The following is a 21,999-nucleotide window of genomic DNA, read 5'->3' on the forward strand; positions in this document are numbered from 1 at the left end:
GTCTGGTGTCATGAGGTTGGGAAAGACTTTCTCTTAACCTTGACTACAGGGTGTCCTCCTGAGGCAGCCTTGACGGCCCCCCGACTCCCCTCTGTCTCGTAGTGGGCCCTGTGGTGGCCCCGTGGCTGCACATCCACCTTCAACTCACACTGGCCAAACTGGCTGGGCAGGGGCCAGTCCAGTGGGGGTAGGGAGGAGGTCCTAGGTGGGAAGGCAACACAGGGTCATATTACTTAGGTAGCAAATGGAAGAAAACAGACAAACAGGGAGGGATTACCTGAACTTGCCCAATACGAAATTATAATTTTCCATTGCAAGAATGTTTGCTACAGTGTGCGTTAACGACTACAACCCAGACATTATTTCTCATAAACATACTGTCATTCAGCATAGGGGTTGGTATCTTGTTCTTCACCTCTAGTTATGATCTCCTGGCCCTTGGCCTTGCTAGGGTTGCTATGGTAGTACAATGTCTGCACCATGCTGAGTGATCGCAGAAATTAGTGTTCACCTGGTGGATAGCATGATGAAGCACACGTGAGAATTGATGCTTATGTAATTATGAATAACAAACCTGAAAAGGGGTGTGTTGCCAGGTTTGGGTTTGTTCCAGGTGAAGTGTGAGGGAACCGAGAGAAAGAGTTCTTCAAAAAGGCCATCCTGTTTTAGAGTAGACCCAGACTCATCTGCAGGTGAGTCCAGGTGAGGCAACACGACTCCTTGGTCTTCGGGCACCAGCCCTGAGTCTCCCTGTCCAAGCAGTAGACCCATGTGAGCCTGCTGAGAGGTCCTCCTGGTTTTGGAGGGAACGTCTACCTCAGGGAGGTTGTACAGGAGGGCCCCCATGGCACCAGGGCTTCCAACCGCCCAGGTGTCCTCTGTTACGCTGCCTCTGGGAGAGTGGCTGGGGGTGGGGCAGGGGGACTGATGAGGGGATGGGGAGGGGGAAGGTCCATGTCCGTAGACGTCTGCGCTGGAGTGTCGTCTCTTCCCACAAGGTGATGTGGGCCTTGAGCCGGACCTGGAGGTGGGGCGCGGGTTAAGCCAGTTCTCGTCTGTGACGCTGTTGCGCGGAGAGTGACAGGGGGACTGACGGGGCGACTGGCGAGGGGACTGGTGGGGCGAGAGGGAGTGGGTGTTCATGAAGTACTGCTGCTGCCACAGCTCTACCCCGAATCCCCCCGCGGCCTGGCCTTGTGGGGAGCAGCCAGGGGAGGCCAGGGGAGAGGCCAGCGGGGAACCCATGGTGAATCGGGCGGCCGCCTCGTTCAGCTCAGCCTCCACGTCGTCGTAAACGTGCGAGAAGGACTCGCAGGAGGACACGTCAGACAGCCAGCTCCTGGAGGACAGGCTGCTGCAAGGGCTGGGGTTCAGGGACGATGAGTCCCTGTAACAGGGGTCCAGGGGTAGGTAGAGGTGATCCCTGGACCAGGACCGTTCACGACCGCACTCACCCCCGCCGTCTGCCCCGCTGATGGGCACGGCATCCTGGCTGGAGCCCAGCTCTTGGTGACTGTGACTGATAGATGTGATCTGGATGCTTGGGCAGTCGAACGCCTTGGGGAGGTGTCCCATGGGACAGTATCTGGAACTGTGAACTTCATAGCTGGAGCTGGGGTGGTAGTTACCATAGGTTTGGAGAGGAGCTTGTTGAGAAGCAGCCTGGTGGTGCTGCTGGCTCTGTTGTAAGTCTTGGGCCTGGCCAATAGGCTGATTGACCATAGACTGGGTGGTATAGTATGGCGTGCTGTCACCAGGGTCTGGACCTGGGTATAAAAAAAGGAAACTTAGAAAAAGGTGTTCCTGCGGCTGTCCCCATAGGAGAACCCTATGGTTCCAGATAGAACTATTTTGGGATCCACGTAGAACCCTCTGGAAAGGGAACCTGGAACCAAATGTGGTTCTTCAAAGGGTTCTCCTATGGAGCCTGCCGAAGAACCCTTTTTGGTTCTAGATAGGAGTGTAGGCAAATTGAGGGGGAGGTTCATTTTCAATGCAAAGTGTCTTTAGGGCATACAGCAGCAGATAAAACTGGTGCCATTGCTCCCTGCATTACTCCAGAGAGGAGATAACAGACAAACAAATGATAATTCTCTGATCAACTACTCACCATCTACTACTCTCTCTTTTGATCGATCCTTTAACACAGACAGCCTAGACTAGTCATCCATAACCCACTGGGAATGTTGTCATAAATGCCATTTCAGAGTCTCTCCACAAATTGTGGGGAAGACTAGATATAGAGATTGACCTGTTTGGCAGGGGCTCCTGCAGCTTGGCGGGTGGATAGATTAACAACAGCAGCGCTCACCAGTCTAAATCACACAACTAACTAACTGTACGTTATCACCGGTGTCAACTGAGCAACAGCAATAAAAGCGGCGGCCTTCTAGAGCTGGTCGGCAATATGGACAAAAGTCCATATGATGATAAATTGCCTGCATTTATTCCATAACAATAAATAGAATGATACATTTATAACATTCATGTGCACCATGTTTTTCTAAGTCATCCTACTACTACTAGTTTCATGATTGTAGCCATCAATGGTCCAAATTACCCATATTAGCAAACTTATTTCACCTCAAACTTCACATTTCTCTAGTATAGGCTACCTATCTTCATGAACAATATCAGGAAAATGCCTGCGATAAGTGGTCGTGTCGATACTTTTAAACTCCACAGCCTACTGTCTACACTAGTTCACACAAGGACAAACGTAACCACACACTGTTCTGCTCTGGCCTGGTCTGCACACAAAATGCAAAGATGGTGAGATGTCCAAGGGCTATGTGTGCCACGATATGGAGCACATAAAAGAACGGCCCCTTCGCCTTGACTTATTTGCAAAATGAATGTAATGAATATAAACGTTATCTGATGCAACACGGGCTCGGCGGCCCCTCTGGCTGGGTGGTAGAATGTGTTGGCGCCTGACCGAGATGCGGGTGCCATTTACAGGAGTTGGAAATAAGGAAGGAAACAAGAGAAATGGCCGATGGAAAACAGGGAGTGGGTGGCTATCATGTTTTATTCTCTTCTATTACAATAGATATTAAAGATATAAAAAGTACATTCTTATTCAACTTAATCTGTAGGCTACTCTAGGCTTATTTGGCTACTCAATTGATAGCCGAGGTTATGTAGAGGGCTACAGTAGCCGACACTTTGGTCAATGAATGCAGCCTACAGTCGTGGTTCGGCTCTATGACCAGATACCACAATCTAGCCAAGGCGAAACAAACCCCAATGTCACTGACATTTGACCCTTTCCCCAGGCCTTTCACCTGAAATCTCTGTGCAAGACCCCCCAAATTACAAAATGGGCAGTTGTCAATACAATAGTGTTTTACTTGACAAATTACACAGTGATACTGTATATTTGGACATTCAGATTTTGCATATATCCAAATGTAAACTGGACCAGGATCTGATTAAATATAATCAAATGCAACTGTGTAATAAACTCCATGTCATTCAAGATGTCTGATGTGTCATTATCAGGGCTGTTAAGCTAATATAAAAAATATATATAAAAAATATAATTATAATAATTATAATTAATTATATATATTTATATTCTGTTTGCATGTTATATTGGCATTAATACGTGTCACATATCCTAAATATATAATTGAGTTAATAAAGCCGCATACAAACATGGTCTCTTTTTGCTTTCTTGAGAAAGGCAGCTCCAAACTGAAGGGGTATTAGCCTAGCTCCGTGCTTTCTGTGGTGGTTTCACATCGCTTCTTCCGACAAGCTGGTGCGGCTGGCTTCCGGGTTGAGCGAGCAGTGTGTCGAGAAGCAGTGCGGCTTCACTCTCGACCTTCGCCGAGTCCGTAGGGGAATTGCAGCGATGAGACAACATCGTAACTACCAATTGGATATCACGAAAAAAGGGGTAACACCATGGGCCAGAAAAGTTTGAATACATTGGCCATGCTGTCAATCCAGCATGACTTCTGCCACATTCAAAACAACTGCAAACTCGGAATTGGTCATCCAACTCTGAATTCCAAGTCGGGATTTCGGGCCACGCCACCTTCCTGTTCAAGTGAGCACAGCACAACAAGGTGAGTCCAAAAACGTTTTGTATGTTGCTGCATAAATGATGTAATATGCCAGGGAGATATGAAAACTGTAGCTAAGAAAGTAATACTAAGTGTATGTTGTGTAGTAAGTTGTTATTAGACCATGTTCCTCACCCTAATAATTTGTTCCCTTTTCAACCCCATAACTTACTGTTCTAACTTGGTGGTGCAAATTTAGCCTATAGTCTGTTTTAGAGAAAAGTCATCATTGAATATTGTAAGAGCTTCCATTGTCTGCTTATTTTATTTTTTTACCTTTATTTTACTAGGCAAATCAGTTAAGAACAAATTCTTATTTTCAATGACGGCCTAGGGTGGGTTTTTGCTGCCCCTGAACTGCCTGTTCGGAGGCAGAACGACAGATTTGTACCTTGTCAGCTCGGGGATTTGAACTTGCAATCTTTTGGTTACTAGTCCAATGTTCTAACCACTAGACTACAGCTATGTCCCCTTTATTTATCCTATGGTTGTGACTTGGTCTGAATTCTGTCGCTGTACATTTCAAAAGTGCAGAACAAACAGTTATATTGACTACGCCCGTGTCTTAATCGATATTACGGATTGCCTCTTATCCGCTCTTCGTCCCCTTATGCCATAGTTTGTACATCTCAATTGTCAGTAGAAACCACATTTGTTTAAGCAAGTCATCCATATCAGCTATATTTTTTAAAAGGCAGTAAAAGAGGCTGAATGAACTGTTTCGCTGCCAGACAAGGCTCCGCTGATAGCCAGGTGTAGCAGTGGTAAGGTGTTGGGACAGCTTTATGTAGGTCCTAACAGTTTGTGGGCACTGTTTGTCACCGTTATAATGCAATGAATGTATTGTTTAGTATTGTGGCATGCATTGCTGGCATGCATGTAAAACAAAATTGCCCCACCAAGATTTACATGCTAAAATCGTCACTGCTTGTTATGCACATTGATTACAGTTCAATAATAAAATACTAGTGTGGTGGACCTGCTCTCCATTATTGAATATTGTGCTTTTGCTGTAAAGCTTTTTTGACATCTGACACAGCAGTTGTATTAAGAACAAGTTTATCTTTAATTCTATGTAAAACAAGTATCTTTCATCAAAGTTTATGATGAGTATTTCTGTTATTTGATGTGGCTCTCTGCAATTTCTCCGGATGTTTTGGAGGCATTTCTGAACATGGCGCAAATGTAAACTGAGGTTTTTGGATATAAATATGAACTTGATAGAACAAAACATACATTTATTGTGTAACATTGAGTCCTGGGAGTGTCATCTGAGGAAGATCGTCAAAGGTTAGTGATTCATTTAGATTATATTTCTGCTTTTTGTGACACCTCTCTTTGGTTGGAAAATGGCTGAATGCTTTCTGTGACTTGTTGCTGACCTAACATAATGATATGTTCTGCTTTCGCCGAAAAACATTTTTGAAATCGGAGACTGTGGTTGGATTAACAAGAAGTGTATCTTTAAAATGGTGTAAAATACTTGAATGGTTGAGGAATTTTAATTATGAGATTTTTGTTGTTTTGAATTTGGCACCCTGCACTTTCACTGGCTGTTGGCGAGGTGGGACGCTAGATCCCAGAGAGGTTTTAATACCATAGTACCCTCCAAACTCGTCATTAAGCTCGAGACCCTGGGTCTTGACCCCGCCCTGTGCAATTGGGTCCTGGACTTTCTGACGGGCCACCCCCGGGTGGTGAGGGTAGGAAACAACATCTCCACCCCGCTGATCCTCAACACTGGGGCCCCACAAGGGTGCGTTCTCAGCCCTCTCCTGTACTCCCTGTTCACCCATGACTGCGTGACCATGCACGCTTCCAACTCACTCATCAAGCTTGCAGACGACACTACAGTGGTAGACTTGATTACCAACAAAGACGAGACGGCTTACAGGGAGGAGGTGAGGGCCCTCGGAGTCTGGTGTCAGGAAAATAACCTCTCACTCAATGTCAACAAAACAAAGGAGACGATCGTGGACTTCAGAAAACAGCAGAGGGAGCACCTCCCCATCCACATCGACGGGACAGTAGTGGAGAAGGTGGAAAGTTTTAAGTTCCTCGGCGTACACATCACGTACAAACTGAAATGGTCCACCCACACAAACAGCGTGGTGAAGAAGACGCAACCTCAGGAGGCTTAAGAAATATGGCTTGTCACCTAAAACACTCAAACTTTTACAGATGCACAATCGAGAGCATCCTGTCGGGCTGTATCACCGCCTAGTACGGCAACTGCACCGCCCTCAACCGCAAGGCTCTCCAAAGTGTAGTGCGGTCTGCACAATGCATCACCGGGGGCAAACTACCTGCCTTCCAGGACACCTACAGAACCCGATGTCACAGGAAGGTCAAAAAGATCATCAAGGACAACAACCACCCGAGCCACTGCCTGTTCACCCCGCTATCATCCAGAAGGCGAGGTCAGTACAGGTGCATCAAAGCTGGAACCGAGAGACTGAAAAACAGCTTCTATCTCAAGGCCATCAGACTGTTAAACAGCCACCACTAACATAGAGAGGCTGTGTCAACATACAGACTCAAATCTCTGGCCACTTTAATAAATGTTCTTAATAAAGGTATCACTAATCACCTTAAATAACGGCACTTTAATAATGTTTACATATCCTACATCACTCATCTCATATGTATATACTCCTCTATCGCTCATCCATATACAGTGAAGCAAAAAAGTATTTAGTCAGCCACCAATTGTGCAAGTTCTCCCACTTATAAAGATGAGAGAGGCCTGTAATTGTCATCATAGGTACACTTCAACTATGACAGACAAAATGAGAAAGAAAAATCCAGAAAATCACATTGTAGGATTTTTAATGAATTGATTTGCAAATTATGGTGGAAAATAAGTATTTGGTCACCTACAAACAAGCAAGGTTTCTGGCTCTCACAGACCTGTAACTTTTTCTTTAAGAGGATCCTCTGTCCTACACTCGTTACCTGTATTAATGGCACCTGTTTGAACTTGTTATCAGTATGAAAGACACCTGTCGACAACCTGAAACAGTCACACTCCAAACTCCACTATGGCCAAGACCAAAGAGCTGTCAAAGGACACCAGAAACAAAATTGTAGACCTGCACCAGGCTTGGAAGACTGAATCTGCAATAGGTAAGCAGCTTGGTTTGAAGAAATCAACTGTGGGAGCAATTATTAGGCTATGGAAGACATACAAGACCACTGATAATCTCCCTCGATCTGGGGCTCCACGCAAGATCTCACCCCGTGGGGTCAAAATGATCACAAGAACGGTGAGCAAAAGTCCCAGAACCACACAGGGGGGCCTAGTGAATGACCTACAGAGAGCTGGGACCAAAGTAACAAAGCCTACCATCAGTAACACACTACGCCACCAGGGACTCAAATCCTGCAGTGCCAGACGTGTCCCCCTGCTTAAGCCAGTACATGTCCAGGCCCCTCTGAAGTTTGCTAGAGAGCATTTGGATGATCCAGAAGAAGATTGGGAGAATGTCATATGGTCAGATGAAACCAAAATTGAACTTTTTGGTAAAAACTCAACTCGTCGTGTTTGGAGGACAAAGAATGCTGAGTTGCATCCAAAGAATACCATACCTACTGTAAAGCATGGGGGTGGAAACAACATGCTTTGGAGCTGTTTTTCTGCAAAGGGACCAGGACGACTGATCCGTGTAAAGGAAAGAATGAATGGGAACATATTTCGTGAGATTTTGAGTGAAAACCTCCTTCCATCAGCAAGGGCATTGAATATGAAACGTGGCTGGGTCTTTCAGCATGACAATGATCCCAAACACACCGCCCGGGCAATGAAGGAGTGGCTTCGTAAGAAGCATTTCAAGGTCCTGAAGTGGCCTAGCCAGTCTCCAGATCTCAACCACATAGAAAATCTTTGGAGGGAGTTGAAAGTCCGTGTTGCCCAGCAACAGCCCCAAAACATCACTGCTCTAGAGGAGATCTGCATGGAGGACTGGGCCAAAATACCAGCAACAGTGTGTGAAAACCTTGTGAAGACTTACAGAAAACGTTTGACCTCTGTCATTGGCAACAAAGGGTATATAACAAATAATAAATCCTACAATGCGATTTTCTGGATTTTTTTTCTCATTTTGTCTGTCATAGTTGAAGTGTACATATGATGAAAATTACAGGCCTCTCTCATCTTTTTAAGTTGGAGAACTTGCACAATTGGTGGCTGACTAAATACTTTTTTGCCCCACTGTATTTATATGTACATATTCTTATTCATCCCTTACATTTGTGTGTACAAGGTAGTTGTTGTGAATTTGTTATATAAATATTACTGCATTGTCGGAACTAGAAGCACAAAAATTTCGCTACACTCGGATTAACATCTGCTAACCATGTGTATGTGACCAATAAAATATGATTTGATATTAGTCAATGAATGCAGCCTACAGTCGTGGTTCGGCTCTATGACCAGATACCGCAATTTGGCCAAGGCGACACAAACAGAACATTTGCACCAAATTGGTAACTTTGAAAATTCTATTAAGGCTTTGTGGAATACGGATACATTGTAAAAATAAAAACTCACCTGCGGGGCCTAGCTGTTGCGCGTCCTCTCCGAAAATAAGTCTGAAGTCCAGTTCCTCATTGCCGCTACAATTTACAGTAGTCATTCGGTCTTACGAGTCGGTTCTTTACAGTTCTTTATTCCTGGGTTGTTTCAAAACTGGATTCGGAAGGTTAACGATACAACAGGAGGAAAATTTGTTTAGTTTACACTATAAACGGCAGCAAGAAGCCTATCCGAAGTTGTAAATAACTAAAGCGATTCCTAAATGCGTGTCCCCTCCAGGCGACATTTATTACGAATCTATTATATTCTCTTGATACTTCACCAGTTCAGTTCTCGGACTAGAAAAGACGCACACAATGGTTCGACCGTAGTTACTCTTGATGCCTGGTGAAGTAGGCTGGTAGTCTACTCCAAACTTCCACATTACAAACAAAGCATTACAGACAGCTTGGTTCATGACGTCAGCAAAATACTACACCCGGCATCACCCCGCGTACACTAAGTAGCTGGTGAGAGAGTACTGTAGGCCTACAAGCTACTAGACCATTTTAGAGTATCAAATCACCTGACAAGACAATGAATGTATTTCTGGAGACTGCAATCAATCAACGATACGAATACTTATCTCGTTAGAAGCAAACAGTTTTAAAAACAAAGAAACCATCCGTGATCCAACAGCAGACACACACACCACTCATACCACAATCAAATCATCAACCTTTATAGTTTAACAGTGATAGAGCAACAATCCCTTTATAAGGATGAAAACTGCAACAAAAAAAGTACGTTTTCACCAATTGTGAAAGGGCCTTACAAAATAAATACTGTCTGATAATTCTAACTAGCTTTATACAGCTCCTGTACTGCCCTCCTCTGGCACCTTTTATTACACAGTACATACACTCCTGTCAATAACAATAAAACAAAACCAATAATTACCTTGCTTCTGGTCAATATGATGTGGTGCTGAAAGTTGGTTTTCTATCGTGACATTACAGCAGAATACATTCAGTATTGCAAGCATAAGGAGAATGTGTGATTTCAAGTAGACTGCCATACTGTCTGTCTTGTTACGTATTTGACCAGTTTACATTTTTTATTATCGGTTTTGGTTATCAAATAAAAAAAATTAAGAATAGGGCCATTTCTTAATCCCCTGTAGAGCATGCCTTCTTCACACAAACACCAAACATGATAGTTGTCTATAAACAAAATAATCCAGGAGAGAAAATAAATAGCATGGAACGCCTCATGCTAATTGATGTTTGACTATTGGGGTGAGAGCTGACAGTTCCAGTTACTCAGTGTCTCAGTTACTCGCTGTACGCTGCTCTTGTAGGCAATGACTCAAACTCACAACAATATGGCCGCTACTGTATCGATCACTCCCCCTGGCAAGAGCTGACCCCTGCTGCAAATCCGCCACCATTTAATATAAAAAGGAGCATACCGTCTTATTGCGGTCGTAAAGCATTAGTCATTTTACACAGTGCAGCATCACTCTGTGCTTGTCTGGTGCTGTACACCAGTTGGAATAGCTGGTGCCCTGTTGTCTTCTGCAGCTGTTGCTCCTTTGGATTTTTAGACAGGGGTCTTTTCCTGGCTCCATACTCTACAGTGGTGTCCTCATCATCTGGCTTCTTATTCCTCTTCTCCTCCCTCTTTCTCTTGCCCACCAACCCAGAGTACTGTTCACCCGCCCGCCCCTCTGGCAGTCCCAGAACACGTAGACATACTATAGCAGCAGCCTGTTCTGCATTTTTCTTTGACTTCTCCCTGCATGGATATAATAAAAGAGAAGGTGTTGTGTTAAGTCATTTGGCATTATTATGAGTGAATAACACAGCTATTAAGCATTATTATAGCATTGTTACGTAATATGCATTACTATAACAGTGTTATCAAGCATTACATTCACAGGGTTTAACTTGGGACACTCCCTGGGTGACTAACACATTCACTGCAGTGCCTTCAGAAAGTATGCATACCCTTTGACTTATTCCACATTTTGTTGTTACAGCCTGAATTCAAAATGGATTAAATATATGTTTTCCCTCCCCCACCTACACGCAATACCCCATAATGACAAAGTGAAAACACGTTTTTAGAAATGTGTGCAAATTGATTGAAAGTGAAAGTGAAATCTCATTTACATAAGTATTCAAACCCCTGAGTCAATACTCTGTAGAAGCACTTTGGCACCCCCCCCCCCCCCCCCTCATTCTTCCCTGCAGATTTTCTCAAGCACTGTTAAGTTTGATGGGGAGGAGCGTTGAACAGCATTCTTTAAGTCTTTCCACAGATTTTCAATGAGATTGAAGTCTAGGCTTTGGGTGGGCCATTCAAGGACTTTCACATTATTGTTCTGAAGCCATTCTAGCACTGCTTTGGCTGTATGCTTGGGGTCATTGTCCTGTTGGAATGTATATCTTCGCCCCAAGCCTAAGGTCATTTGTACTTAGAAGCAGGTTTTCATTGAGGATTTGCCTGTATATGGCTCCATTCATTGTTCCCCCTGTCCTTACCGGTCTCCCAGTCCCTGTCGCTAAAAAGCATCCCCATAGCATGATGCGGCCAACACCATGCTGCCACCACCATGCTGACATTCCAAATTTATTTTCAATACATTTTTTAAAAACATGTTTTCACTTTGTCATTATAGGGTATTGTGTGTAGATGGGTAAAAATATATATATATTTCATACATTTTCAATTCAGGCTGTAACAGAACAAAATGTGGAATAAGTCAAGGGGTATGAATACTTTCTGAAGGCACTGTATAAACTCACCGCAGAGTGGATCTGTACTTTTTCTTTGTCACTAACTATGGATTGGAACGCCCGGTCTTGAGAGCGCTGTACTTGAAAACATCATACACAATACATTTAGTTAGAAACCAAACGCACATATCAACACCACACATAAATGCTTTTGACAGCTTGTATGTTGTAAGACCATGGCTAATATAAAGTGGTCAACTTACCATCTCATATCGTGGTTGCGCCAGTTTCTTCTTGCGGCTCCACTCTACCGGGAACATCTTAGGGCTAAACTCGCCAGGGTACTCCCCCCTAACACACAAACATCACACTACTGTCATAATATGTACAGTCATAATAATATGTACAATCATAATGTACAATATGTCATATTTACAGTCAAACGTCATAAAGTACCAGTCTAAAGTTTGTACACACCTACTCATTCCAGGGTTTTTATTTATTTGTACTATTTTCTACAATGTAGAATAATGAAATAACACATATGGAAATCATGTAGTAACCAAAAACGTGTTTAACGAATCAAAATATATTTTATATTTGAGCATTCCAGGTGACTATCTCATGAAGCTGGTTGAGAGAATGCCAAGAGTGTGCAAAGCTGTCATCAATGCAAAGGGTGGCTACTTTGAAGAATCTCAAATATATTTTGATTTGTTAAACACGTTTTTGGTTACTACATGATTCCATATGTGTTATTTCATAACTTTGATGTCTTCATTATTATGCTACAATGTAGAAAATAGTAAAAGTAAAGAAAAACCCTTGAACGAGTAGATGTGTCCAAACTTTTGACTGGTACTGTATATATTACAGGAAATACCTGCCTAATACCTACATAGATACTATGTTGGTAATGCCTACATAGATACTAACAGGTGACTTAACTAGGAACTTACTATAGCAGGGGTGGGCAATTATTTAGGCTCGAGGGCCACATGGGGATTTCAAAATTCAGCAGAGGGCTGCACAGATTTTTTGTGTGGACTGATTTGTTAGTCAAAAGCTATTTGCGGGCCAGAAAAAGGGCAGTTATTTGAAAATATAGGTCCATTATCATTTCTATACACTTTCTATTAAGTTTTAGGCATTCAAGAGTGGCCTGCAAAAAAACTCAAACAGGAAGTACCAGTGACACGCTCAATACAGAAGTGGTCAGATGAAGCGGATGCTAATCTACAGGAATGTTTTGCTAGCACAGACTGGAATATGTTCCGGGATTCATCCGATAACATTGAGGAGTTTTCCAAATCAGTCAACGGCTTCATTAATAAATGCATCGACGACGGCGTCCCCACAGTGACCGTATGTACATATCCCAAACAGAAGCAATGGATTACAGGCAACATCCGCACTAGAGCTACCCGACCCAAGCCTGACGAGCCCCGACATTTTAAATCAGGTTAGGGCCGGGTAGGGTCCTGTTTTCTTCATCAATATCTAGGGTACGGGCAGGGCTCAGGTATCACTAAACTGATCATTAACATTTTGAGTGAGTTTAGAGTGATAAAGCAGCTAACAGCTAACTGCTCTCTCATATCTCTTCATTGAGCAGCGAAACCAAAGCGTAGCCATTGCTATGGCTACACAGACTCAGAACCGCCATGAGCAGAATGCATGCAGGGTGCAAGTGACAGACATTGAGGAGCAACTAATGGATTTACTAACGGAGGAAGTTCTCTGATTTTGGGTTTCGGGCCTGAACATCACATTGCAATGAGCTAAAGGCTAGAGCTGCTGCTTTCAAGGAGCGGGACACTAATCCAGACACTTATAAGAAATCCCTCTACGACCTCCGATGAGCCAGTGTCAATACAGGACTAAGAACGAATCCTACTACGCTGGCTCTGGCGCGAGTGGGATGTGTCAGGGCTTGCAAACTATCACAGATAATAAAGGGAAATCCAGCCGCGACCTGCCCAGTGACACTAACCTACCAGACGAGCTAGAGCTAAATGCCTGCTGTGCTCACTTCGAGGCAAGCAACATTGAACCATGCATGAGAGCACCATCTGTTATGGAAGACTGATCTCGCTCTCCATAGCCAAGACCTTTAAACAGGTTAATATTCAAAAGGCAGCGGGGCCAGACAGATTATCAGAGCATGCGCTGACAAGCTGGCAAGTGTCTTCACTGACATTTTCAACCTTTCCCTGACCCAGTCTGTAATACCTACATGTTTCAACCAGACCACCATAATCCCTGTGCCCAAGAATGCCAAGGTAACCTGTCGAAAATGACTATCGCCATGTAGCACTCACATCTGTAGCCATGCAATGCTTTGAAAGGCTGGTCATGGCTAACATCAACACAATCATCCCAGACACCCTGGACCCACTCCAAATCACATACCGCCCCAACAGATCCACAGATGATGCAAACTCAATTGCACTCCACAATGCCCTCTCCCACCTGGGCAGCTGTAATTGCACCTATGTGATAATGCTGTTCATGGACTACAGCTCAGCATTAAACACCATAGTGCCCTCCAATCTCGTCACTAAGCTCAGGACTCTTGGACTAAACACTTCCCTAAGCAACTGGATCCTGGACATCCTGATGGGCCGCACCCAGGTGGTGAGGGTAGACAACACATCTGCCACACTGACCCTTAACACGGGAGCCTCTCAGGGGTGCGTGCTTAGTCCCCTCTTTTACTCCCGGTTTCCCTCTCGACTGCGTGGCCACGCACGACTCCAACACCATCATTAAGTTTGTGGTAGGCCTGACGACGATGAGACAGCTTATAGGGAGGAGGTACCGTGGCTTGCGAAAGTATTCACCCCCTTGGCATTTTGTTGCCTTACAACCTGGAATTAAAATATATTTTTTTTGGGGGGGGGGGGTTTGTATCATTTGATTTACACAACATACACAACACTTTGAAGATGCAAAATATTTTTTCTTGAGAAACAAACAAGAAATAAGACAAAAAAACAGAAAACTTGAGCGTGCATAACTATTCACCCCCTCAAAGTCAATACTTTGTAGAGCCACCTTTTGCAGCAATTACAGCTGCAAGTCTCTTGGTGTATGTCTCTATAAGCTTGGCACATCTAGCCACTGGAATCTCTGCCCATTATTCAAGGCAAAACTGCTTCAGCTCCTTCAAGTTGGATGGGTTCTGCTGGTGTTCAGCAATCTTTAAGTCATACCACAGATTCTAAATTGGATTGAGGTCTGGGCTTTGACTAGGCCATTCCAAGACATGTAAATGTTTCCCCTTAAACCACTTGAGTGTTGCTTTGGCACAATTAGGGACATTGTCCTGCTGGAAGGTGAACCTCCGTCCCGGTCTCAAATCTCTGGAAGACTGAAATAGGTTTCCCTCAAGAATTTCCCTGTATTTATTGCCATCGATCATTCCTTCAATTCTGACCAGTTTCCCAGTCCCTGCTGATGAAAAACATCCCCACAGCATGGGTTTGCGCCAGACATAGCGTTTTCCTTGATGGCCAAAAAACTACATTTTAGTTTCATCTGACCAGAGTGTCTTCTTCCATATGTTTGGGGAGTCTCGCACATGCCTTTTGGCAAACACCAAACGTGTTTGCTTATTTTTTTCTTTAAGCAATGTCTTTTTGTATATATACTGAGATCATGTGACAAATCATGTGATACTTAGATTGCACACAGGTGGACTTTATTTAACAAATGATGTGACTTCTGAAGGTAATTGGTTGCACCAGATCTTAATTAGGGGCTTCATAGCAAAAGGGGTGAATACATATGCATGCACCACTTTTCCGTTTTTTTTTATTTATTTCACTTCAGTAAAAGTCTTTTTTTTCATTTCACTTCACCAATTTGGACTATTTTGTGTATTTCCATTACATGAAATCCAAATAGAAATCCATCTAAATTACAGGTTCTAATGCAACAAAATAGGAAAAGCTCTAAGGCGGATTAATATTTTTGCAAGGCACTAAGTGACCTGGCAGTTTGGTGCCAGGACAACCTCTCTCTCAATGTCAGCAAGAGAAACGAGCTGATCCTGGACTACAGGAAATGGCTGGCCGAGCATACCCCCATTCACATCAACGGGGCTGTAGTGGAGCGGGTCAAGAGCTTCAAATTCTTCGGTGTCCACATCACTAAGGAATTAACATGGTCTGCCCACACCAACATAGTTTGTGACAAAGGCACAACAATACCTCTTCCCCCTCAGGAGGCTAAAAAGATTTTGCATGGGCCTCCTCAACTTCAAAAACTGTACCATTGGGATCACGTGACCCTTGAACGAGATGGCCGCATGAACTAAGAGCTCCGCACAAGTAGTTTCCAATTCCTAATCTTACCTCCACTCCAAGTTCACACTCATTTAGCTTTAGTAAGAAAAAGTCATGGCGGCTACAAAAGGCGACACTACAGGTGACATTTTTACCCGGACTCGAGTATTAGCGACGGAAAAAGCCTCCAAGAAGAAGCTAGCTTCAGAAAAAACTAGCGCCATTAGCCAGGAGCAAGAGAACCCGCTCCCCCACGAGGCACAACGAATGCCAACCTCGCACTCTGTCGAAGACATCCTTTCTGAGTTGAGATCCCAACATACAGAACTAAACACTAAATTAGATGCCATTAATTCTCAGCTCAGTGCGATAGGGGGCAAGGTGACAATCCTGGAAAACGCTTTGCCTGACATCAACAACAAGATAACCATAAACGCGGGGCGCCTGGACGAGGCAGAGGGGCGAATCCTATCCATGGAAAACTTATTGACAGATGCCATGGAAACAATAGCATATGCTAAAAAGAAAATTGAGCATCTGGAAATGAAAACAGAGGAGCTGGAAAACTGGGGGCGAAGGAATAATTGTGTTCTATTCAATCTGGGCGAAAAAGAAGAGGGAAACATGCCACTGATCCACTACCTGCAAGACAAACTTCCCGAGTGGCTCCACCTGCCCACGGACAGGCCCATAGAGCACTGAGGCCCCCACCAGCAGCCAGACAACCAGCGCGCCCAATCACCATACGTTTCCTGAGATTCACCGACAAGGAACGAGTCCTACAGGCGGCGAAAAACAACACCATCACAGTGGGAAACGCCAAACTCGCTTTACACCAGGACCTGTCAGCTGGAATACGCCGAAAGCGCCGAGAATTTGACGAAGTGAAGAAATACTCCATTGACCGAGGCATCTTCAGGGGATTCAAATACCCAAACGAGCTCAGGATTCTTCACCAGGGAGCCTTGCGACACTTCAAAACTCCCGAAGAGGCAAAACGTTTTTTGAAAGACAATCCTGGCCAATGAGAAACAGACCAATGACTAAATGCGATTAATGCCATTACTAAAGGAGGTAAGACGACATATAGCCGATATCCAGAGATCCACCCCCTAAATGTCATTATAGCCGTCCAATTTATATTTATTGTCCTTTAACTGAGAGGGATGGGCTGTATAGCCTAACCTAGGCCTACTAATGTTTCAGCCTACTTTTATTTCCCTGTTTTTTTGTTGTTGCTATTATTACCTGGGGTTCCCTATGTCCCTTGGGGGAGGCATATGTAGGCTGGGCTATTGATTTTATTTTTCTCCCCTCTTTTACTGGGGTCTGGACGAGGGCAACTGTGTTATTTACTCAATGCGGGGTGGAGAGGATGAGGCATTTCTTTGGTGGGGAGAAGGAGACGTTGTGCGTTGCTAACTGTTCCCGGTTTTTGTTTTATTCGGAACACAGAATTGAGACTGAGCGGGGGGGTAATAGATCCAACGGGATGTGTCGAGTTGTTTGGGAACTCGGCTGGGGTGTTCAGAGATTATTATTTTATGTACACCATTTATTTTCCTTTTATGTGAACGCAGCTGTAATTACTATCCACTTTTACCCAGCGATGACTTGCACTAAAGTTCGATTACTGCTCGATGACGATGACTAGTACCTTAAATCTATTGACATGGAACTGCCATGGTCTAGGACATGCAATAAAACGAAAAAAGATACTATGTGCTCTAAAAAAGGAAAAAGCAGACATTGCACTATTACAAGAGACACACCTCTGTGATGCTGAACATGCCAAACTCCGCAGAGCTTGGGTGGGACAGGTGTATTTCTCATCTTTCAAATCAAACAGTAGAGGCACAGCCATACTTATCCATAAAAATGTTCCATTCATAATTGACAAAAACATATCTGATCCGGAGGGGAGATTTATTTTGATAACTGGGTCACTATATGGTCAACCAATTACTATATTAAACATATACGCCCCTAACACAGATACTCCTGCCTTCATGTCAAAAATTATAACCCTGTTCAATGAGCATTGTGTCTCCTTTGGCGTGGTGGCCGGAGATTTTAATTGTACCCTTAACCCAACCCTAGACAAATCATCTCAAGTCCCCACCACAAATCCTAGATCTGCAAAGATGTTGAACTCTCTTACTAAAGAGATGGGACTGATAGATATCTGGAGAGAGAATAATAGCTCATCTATGGACTATACATACTACTCTAATGTCCATAACACCTACTCCCGTATAGATTACATTTTTATCCCAAAGAGTTTCATAAATTCAGCCACATGTACAATCGGACCCATAGCACTTTCAGATCACGCCTTTGTCCACCTCTGCTTTGACCTCTGCAAAAACATCCCGAGGTCAAAGAGCTGGAAATTCAACACCTCCATGCTATCAAATGACGAGTTCCATACATTGGTAACTACATGGATAGACAACTACACACAAGACAATAAAGACTCTCCTGTTTCTCCGGCCACAATGTGGGACGCTGCTAAAGCCACACTAAGAGGTCATCTAATTGCATATGCTTCCTCTAAGAAAAAAGCAATGGAAGCACACAGGCTAGATCTTGAGAGGGAGCTGGAATGCTGTGAACAAATACATAAACAATCCCTAGACAGCACCTCCTGGAGTCATCTTAAAGCAGCCAAAGCCAAACTGAATTTGGACTACACTCGGGAGATAAAAAAAAAAGTTTTCTTTACTAAACAGAAATACCATGAGTATAGCAATAGGCCCAGTAGATTGCTTGCTCACCAATTAAAAAAGGAGCAGTCAGAGCGTACAATCATGGCTATCCGAACAGCAGAGGACGAGGTCACATATGACCCAAAAAATATCAATTTAACTTTTCATGATTTTTACTGCAAACTATATACCTCTGAGTGAAAACACACAGAGGCAGAACTCCACTCTTTCCTAGAGGGAATCTCGCTACCTAAACTATCAGAGACCGACCAGGAAGATCTCAACTCCCCCTTCACTCCTGAGGAGATCCTGGAGGCAATTACCTCCATGCCACCTAATAAGTCCCCAGGCCCAGATGGATTCCCCAGAGAGTTCTACAAAGCTTTTTGGCCCCAGCTCAGCCCTATCTTCATGTCAATGCTGGAGGATTTTTGCAAAAACGGAGTTCTCCCAGACTCAATGCACACAGCTCGCATTACAGTGTTGCTAAAAAAGGACAAGGACCCCCTATCCTGCTCGTCCTTCCGGCCCATAAGCTTGTTGGATTTCGACTATAAAATAATTACCAAATTGCTCGCCAAAAGACTAAACACTCTTCTTCCCAAAATAATAAAAGCGGACCAAACTGGATTTATTAGAGACAGATACTCTTCTGATAACATTCGCCGTCTTTTTGATATTATTGATCAAGTAAACGCACAAAAGACCCCTGTCCTGCTGGCTTCACTGGATGCTGAGAAGGCGTTTGACAGGATGGAGTGGAACTTTCTGTTTTCAGTCTTAGAAAAGTTCAATATGGGCCCAAATTTTATTAAATGGATCAAATCACTATACTCTCATCCAAATGCCATGGTGACTACTAATGGACTGAACTCTGACAGATTCCCTCTGGAACGGGGCACAAGACAAGGGTGCTCGCTGTCCCCGCTGCTCTACTTGTTGGGGGCGGAGCCTCTGGCAGAGCTGATAAGGAGCAATCCAAGTATTATGGGTGTTTCTGCAGGTGGCCTGCAGCACAAGATTTCGCTTTACGCGGATGATGTCTTGCTCTACATATCCAACCCTGAGAAATCCCTCCCTCTCATTTTAGACACAATTGCTCAGTATGGCAAGTTTTCAGGTTATAAGATTAATTTTAACAAATCCACTGTCTGCCCTCTCAATATTACACTCACCAGCTCTATGAAGACACTTTGTCCTTTCCAATGGAAAACACACGGGTTTCAATACCTCGGGATCTTCATAACACCAGATCTGAATAGCCTTTTTAAGGAAAATTATCTTCCACTCCTGGATCGAATCAAGAACGATCTCCAAACCTGGATCTCCCTCCCAATTAGCTTAGTAGGAAGAATTAATGTAATCCGTATGAACGTCCTCCCTAGACTAAACTACTTATTTCAGATGCTCCCATGCTATCTCCCAGTTTCCTTCTTCAAAACAACTAACCAAAGCATCACCAAATTTATATGGGGCAATAAAAAACCTAGGATCAAGTTTTCCACTTTATCAAAACCTGAATCTAAAGGTGGTCTTGCCCTTCCCTCCCTTCAACTGTACTACTGGTCTGCCCAAATCCGCAACATGCTAACATGGATCACAAACAGACAAGAGTCAACGTGGATTCAGATAGAAGCCCAATCTTGTGGTTCATTGCCCTTAAGCTCAATTATATTCATTAATAACTTTAGTGAAGTGGGCAACATAGCCAAAACCTTTGCGACTTACAGCACCCTACTAGCGTGGAGGGACTGTAAGAAATACCTGGGCATTTCCTCCCAAATATGTTCTCACTCGCCTATAGTAGGCAACCCAGACTTGCCAAAAGCCCTGAGGGATGCCAACTTTAATCTTTGGCATACTCTAGGAATCAGGACCTTTTCAGACCTATTTCATCAGAAAACCACTACACTGAAATCCTTTCAAGAGCTCTGCAGTGAATTCGATGTGCCAAGATCCCATTTTTTTAAATATCTTCAAATTAGACATGTAATTTCCTCATTTACCTCCAAGAGGAGGTTTAGAACTCAGTTGAATGAAGTTGAAACCCTTCTTGTCACAGCACAATCCATTAAAGGCAAAATATCTTACATCTATAGACTCCTTTCTGAGAAAGGAAGCTCCTCCTTTACTCATTTGAAAATAATCTGGGAAAAGGACCTTGGTCTGACTATCAGTGATGAGTTATGGGCGGAGGTTTGCGACAGGGTATACTGCTCCTCTACCAGTGTAAAAATGAAAGAATCTAATTACAAATTTTTGTACAAATTTTATTATACTCCTTTGAGACTCCATAGAATGAAAACAGATATGTTCCTCCTAACTGTAAAAGATGTACCTCTGAAAGTGGAACCTATATGCATGTATTTTGGAGCTGTAGGGAGATTGCCAGATTCTGGCAATCTGTACATACTGCTGCACAGAAAATACTAGATGTCCAGTTTGATATGACCCCGTGTATCTATCTTCTTAATGCCCAGCAGGACTTTGTTCTTGATCCTGACATAGAAAATTTGCTTATGACTATTACATACTTTGCTAAGAAATGTATTCTTCTATTGTGGGCCTCTAATACCCCTCCTACATTTAAAATGTGGATTGACCAGATTGTTGACTTTCTTCCTCTTGAAAAGCTCACTTATGACCTCCACAAGAGACAGCCCAAGTTTGATAGACTCTGGTCTCCACTATTCAACTATATTTCAAACTGGACAGAGCGAACGTGGTGACTAGGGAAATGCGCAGATACATGTTGTGTAAGGTACTGTAAAACCTAAAAACGAATTATTAGCCCGTTGTCTCAGCGAATGCTTGAAATAGCTGATAAGAACCTTGATAGTGCTGCTGCAAGTGTTATATGTTATTATTATTATTTTTTTTTTGTGTGTTTATTTTAATTTAGTTTTTGAGTACGTGTGCGTACTCAAAAAAAAAAAAAAAAAATTTACCATTGAGAGCATCTTGACTGGCTGCATCACCACTTGGTATGGCAACTGCTTGGCATCTGACCGCGAGGCACAACGGAGGGTCGTGTGCATGGCCCAGTACTTCACTGAAGCCAAGCTCCTTGCCATCCAGGAGCTCTAAACCAGGCGGTGTCAGAGGAAGGCCCTAAAAATTGACAAAGACTCCAAGTCATAGACCGTTCTCTCTGCTACCGCATGGCAAGCAGAACTGATGTACCTTGTCTGGAACCAACAGGACCCTGAACAGCTTCTACCCCTAAGCCATGAGACAGCTAAATAGTTAACCAAATAGCTACCCGGACTACCTGGATTGACACTTTTTGCACCAACTCATTTGACTCATCACATATGCTGCTGTTAATCTATCCTGTTGCCTAGTCACTTTACCCCTACCTACAGTGCCTTGCGAAAGTATTCGGCCCCCTTGAACTTTGCGACCTTTTGCCACATTTCAGGCTTCAAACATAAAGATATAAAACTGTATTTTTTTGTGAAGAATCAACAACAAGTGGGACACAATCATGAAGTGGAACGGCATTTATTGGATATTTCAAACTTTTTTAACAAATCAAAAACTGAAAAATTGGGCGTGCAAAATTATTCAGCCCCTTTACTTTCAGTGCAGCAAACTCTCTCCAGAAGTTCAGTGAGGATCTCTGAATGATCCAATGTTGACCTAAATGACTAATGATGATAAATACAATCCACC

At 43.5% G+C, this 21,999-nt stretch overlaps 1 protein-coding gene across 5 annotated transcripts in view; it reads right to left on the reverse strand.

The window, feature by feature from the left end:
* The window catches only part of LOC110524125 (nuclear factor of activated T-cells, cytoplasmic 3), a 55,187-nt gene that overhangs the window by 15,345 nt on the left and 17,843 nt on the right, over positions 1 to 21,999 (reverse strand). For 3 of the 5 annotated variants that reach the window (XM_021603483.2, XM_036979038.1, XM_036979041.1), the window contains exons 3-7: positions 11,591 to 11,678; positions 11,397 to 11,467; positions 8,623 to 10,383; positions 575 to 1,766; positions 39 to 201 (exon numbers count right to left, since the gene is read on the reverse strand). In XM_021603483.2, coding sequence (XP_021459158.2) covers positions 39 to 201; positions 575 to 1,766; positions 8,623 to 8,707 — 1,440 coding nt within the window. In that variant the 5' untranslated portion in view covers positions 8,708 to 10,383; positions 11,397 to 11,467; positions 11,591 to 11,678. Of the gene's footprint in view, positions 1 to 38; positions 202 to 574; positions 1,767 to 8,622; positions 10,384 to 11,396; positions 11,468 to 11,590; positions 11,679 to 21,272; positions 21,436 to 21,999 lie in introns of all 5 variants that reach the window. The other 2 variants (XM_036979030.1, XM_021603497.2) reach the window with 2 other exon arrangements.

The sequence above is a fragment of the Oncorhynchus mykiss genome, chromosome 1 (genome assembly GCF_013265735.2).
Source record: "Oncorhynchus mykiss isolate Arlee chromosome 1, USDA_OmykA_1.1, whole genome shotgun sequence".
NCBI lineage: Eukaryota > Metazoa > Chordata > Actinopteri > Salmoniformes > Salmonidae > Oncorhynchus > Oncorhynchus mykiss.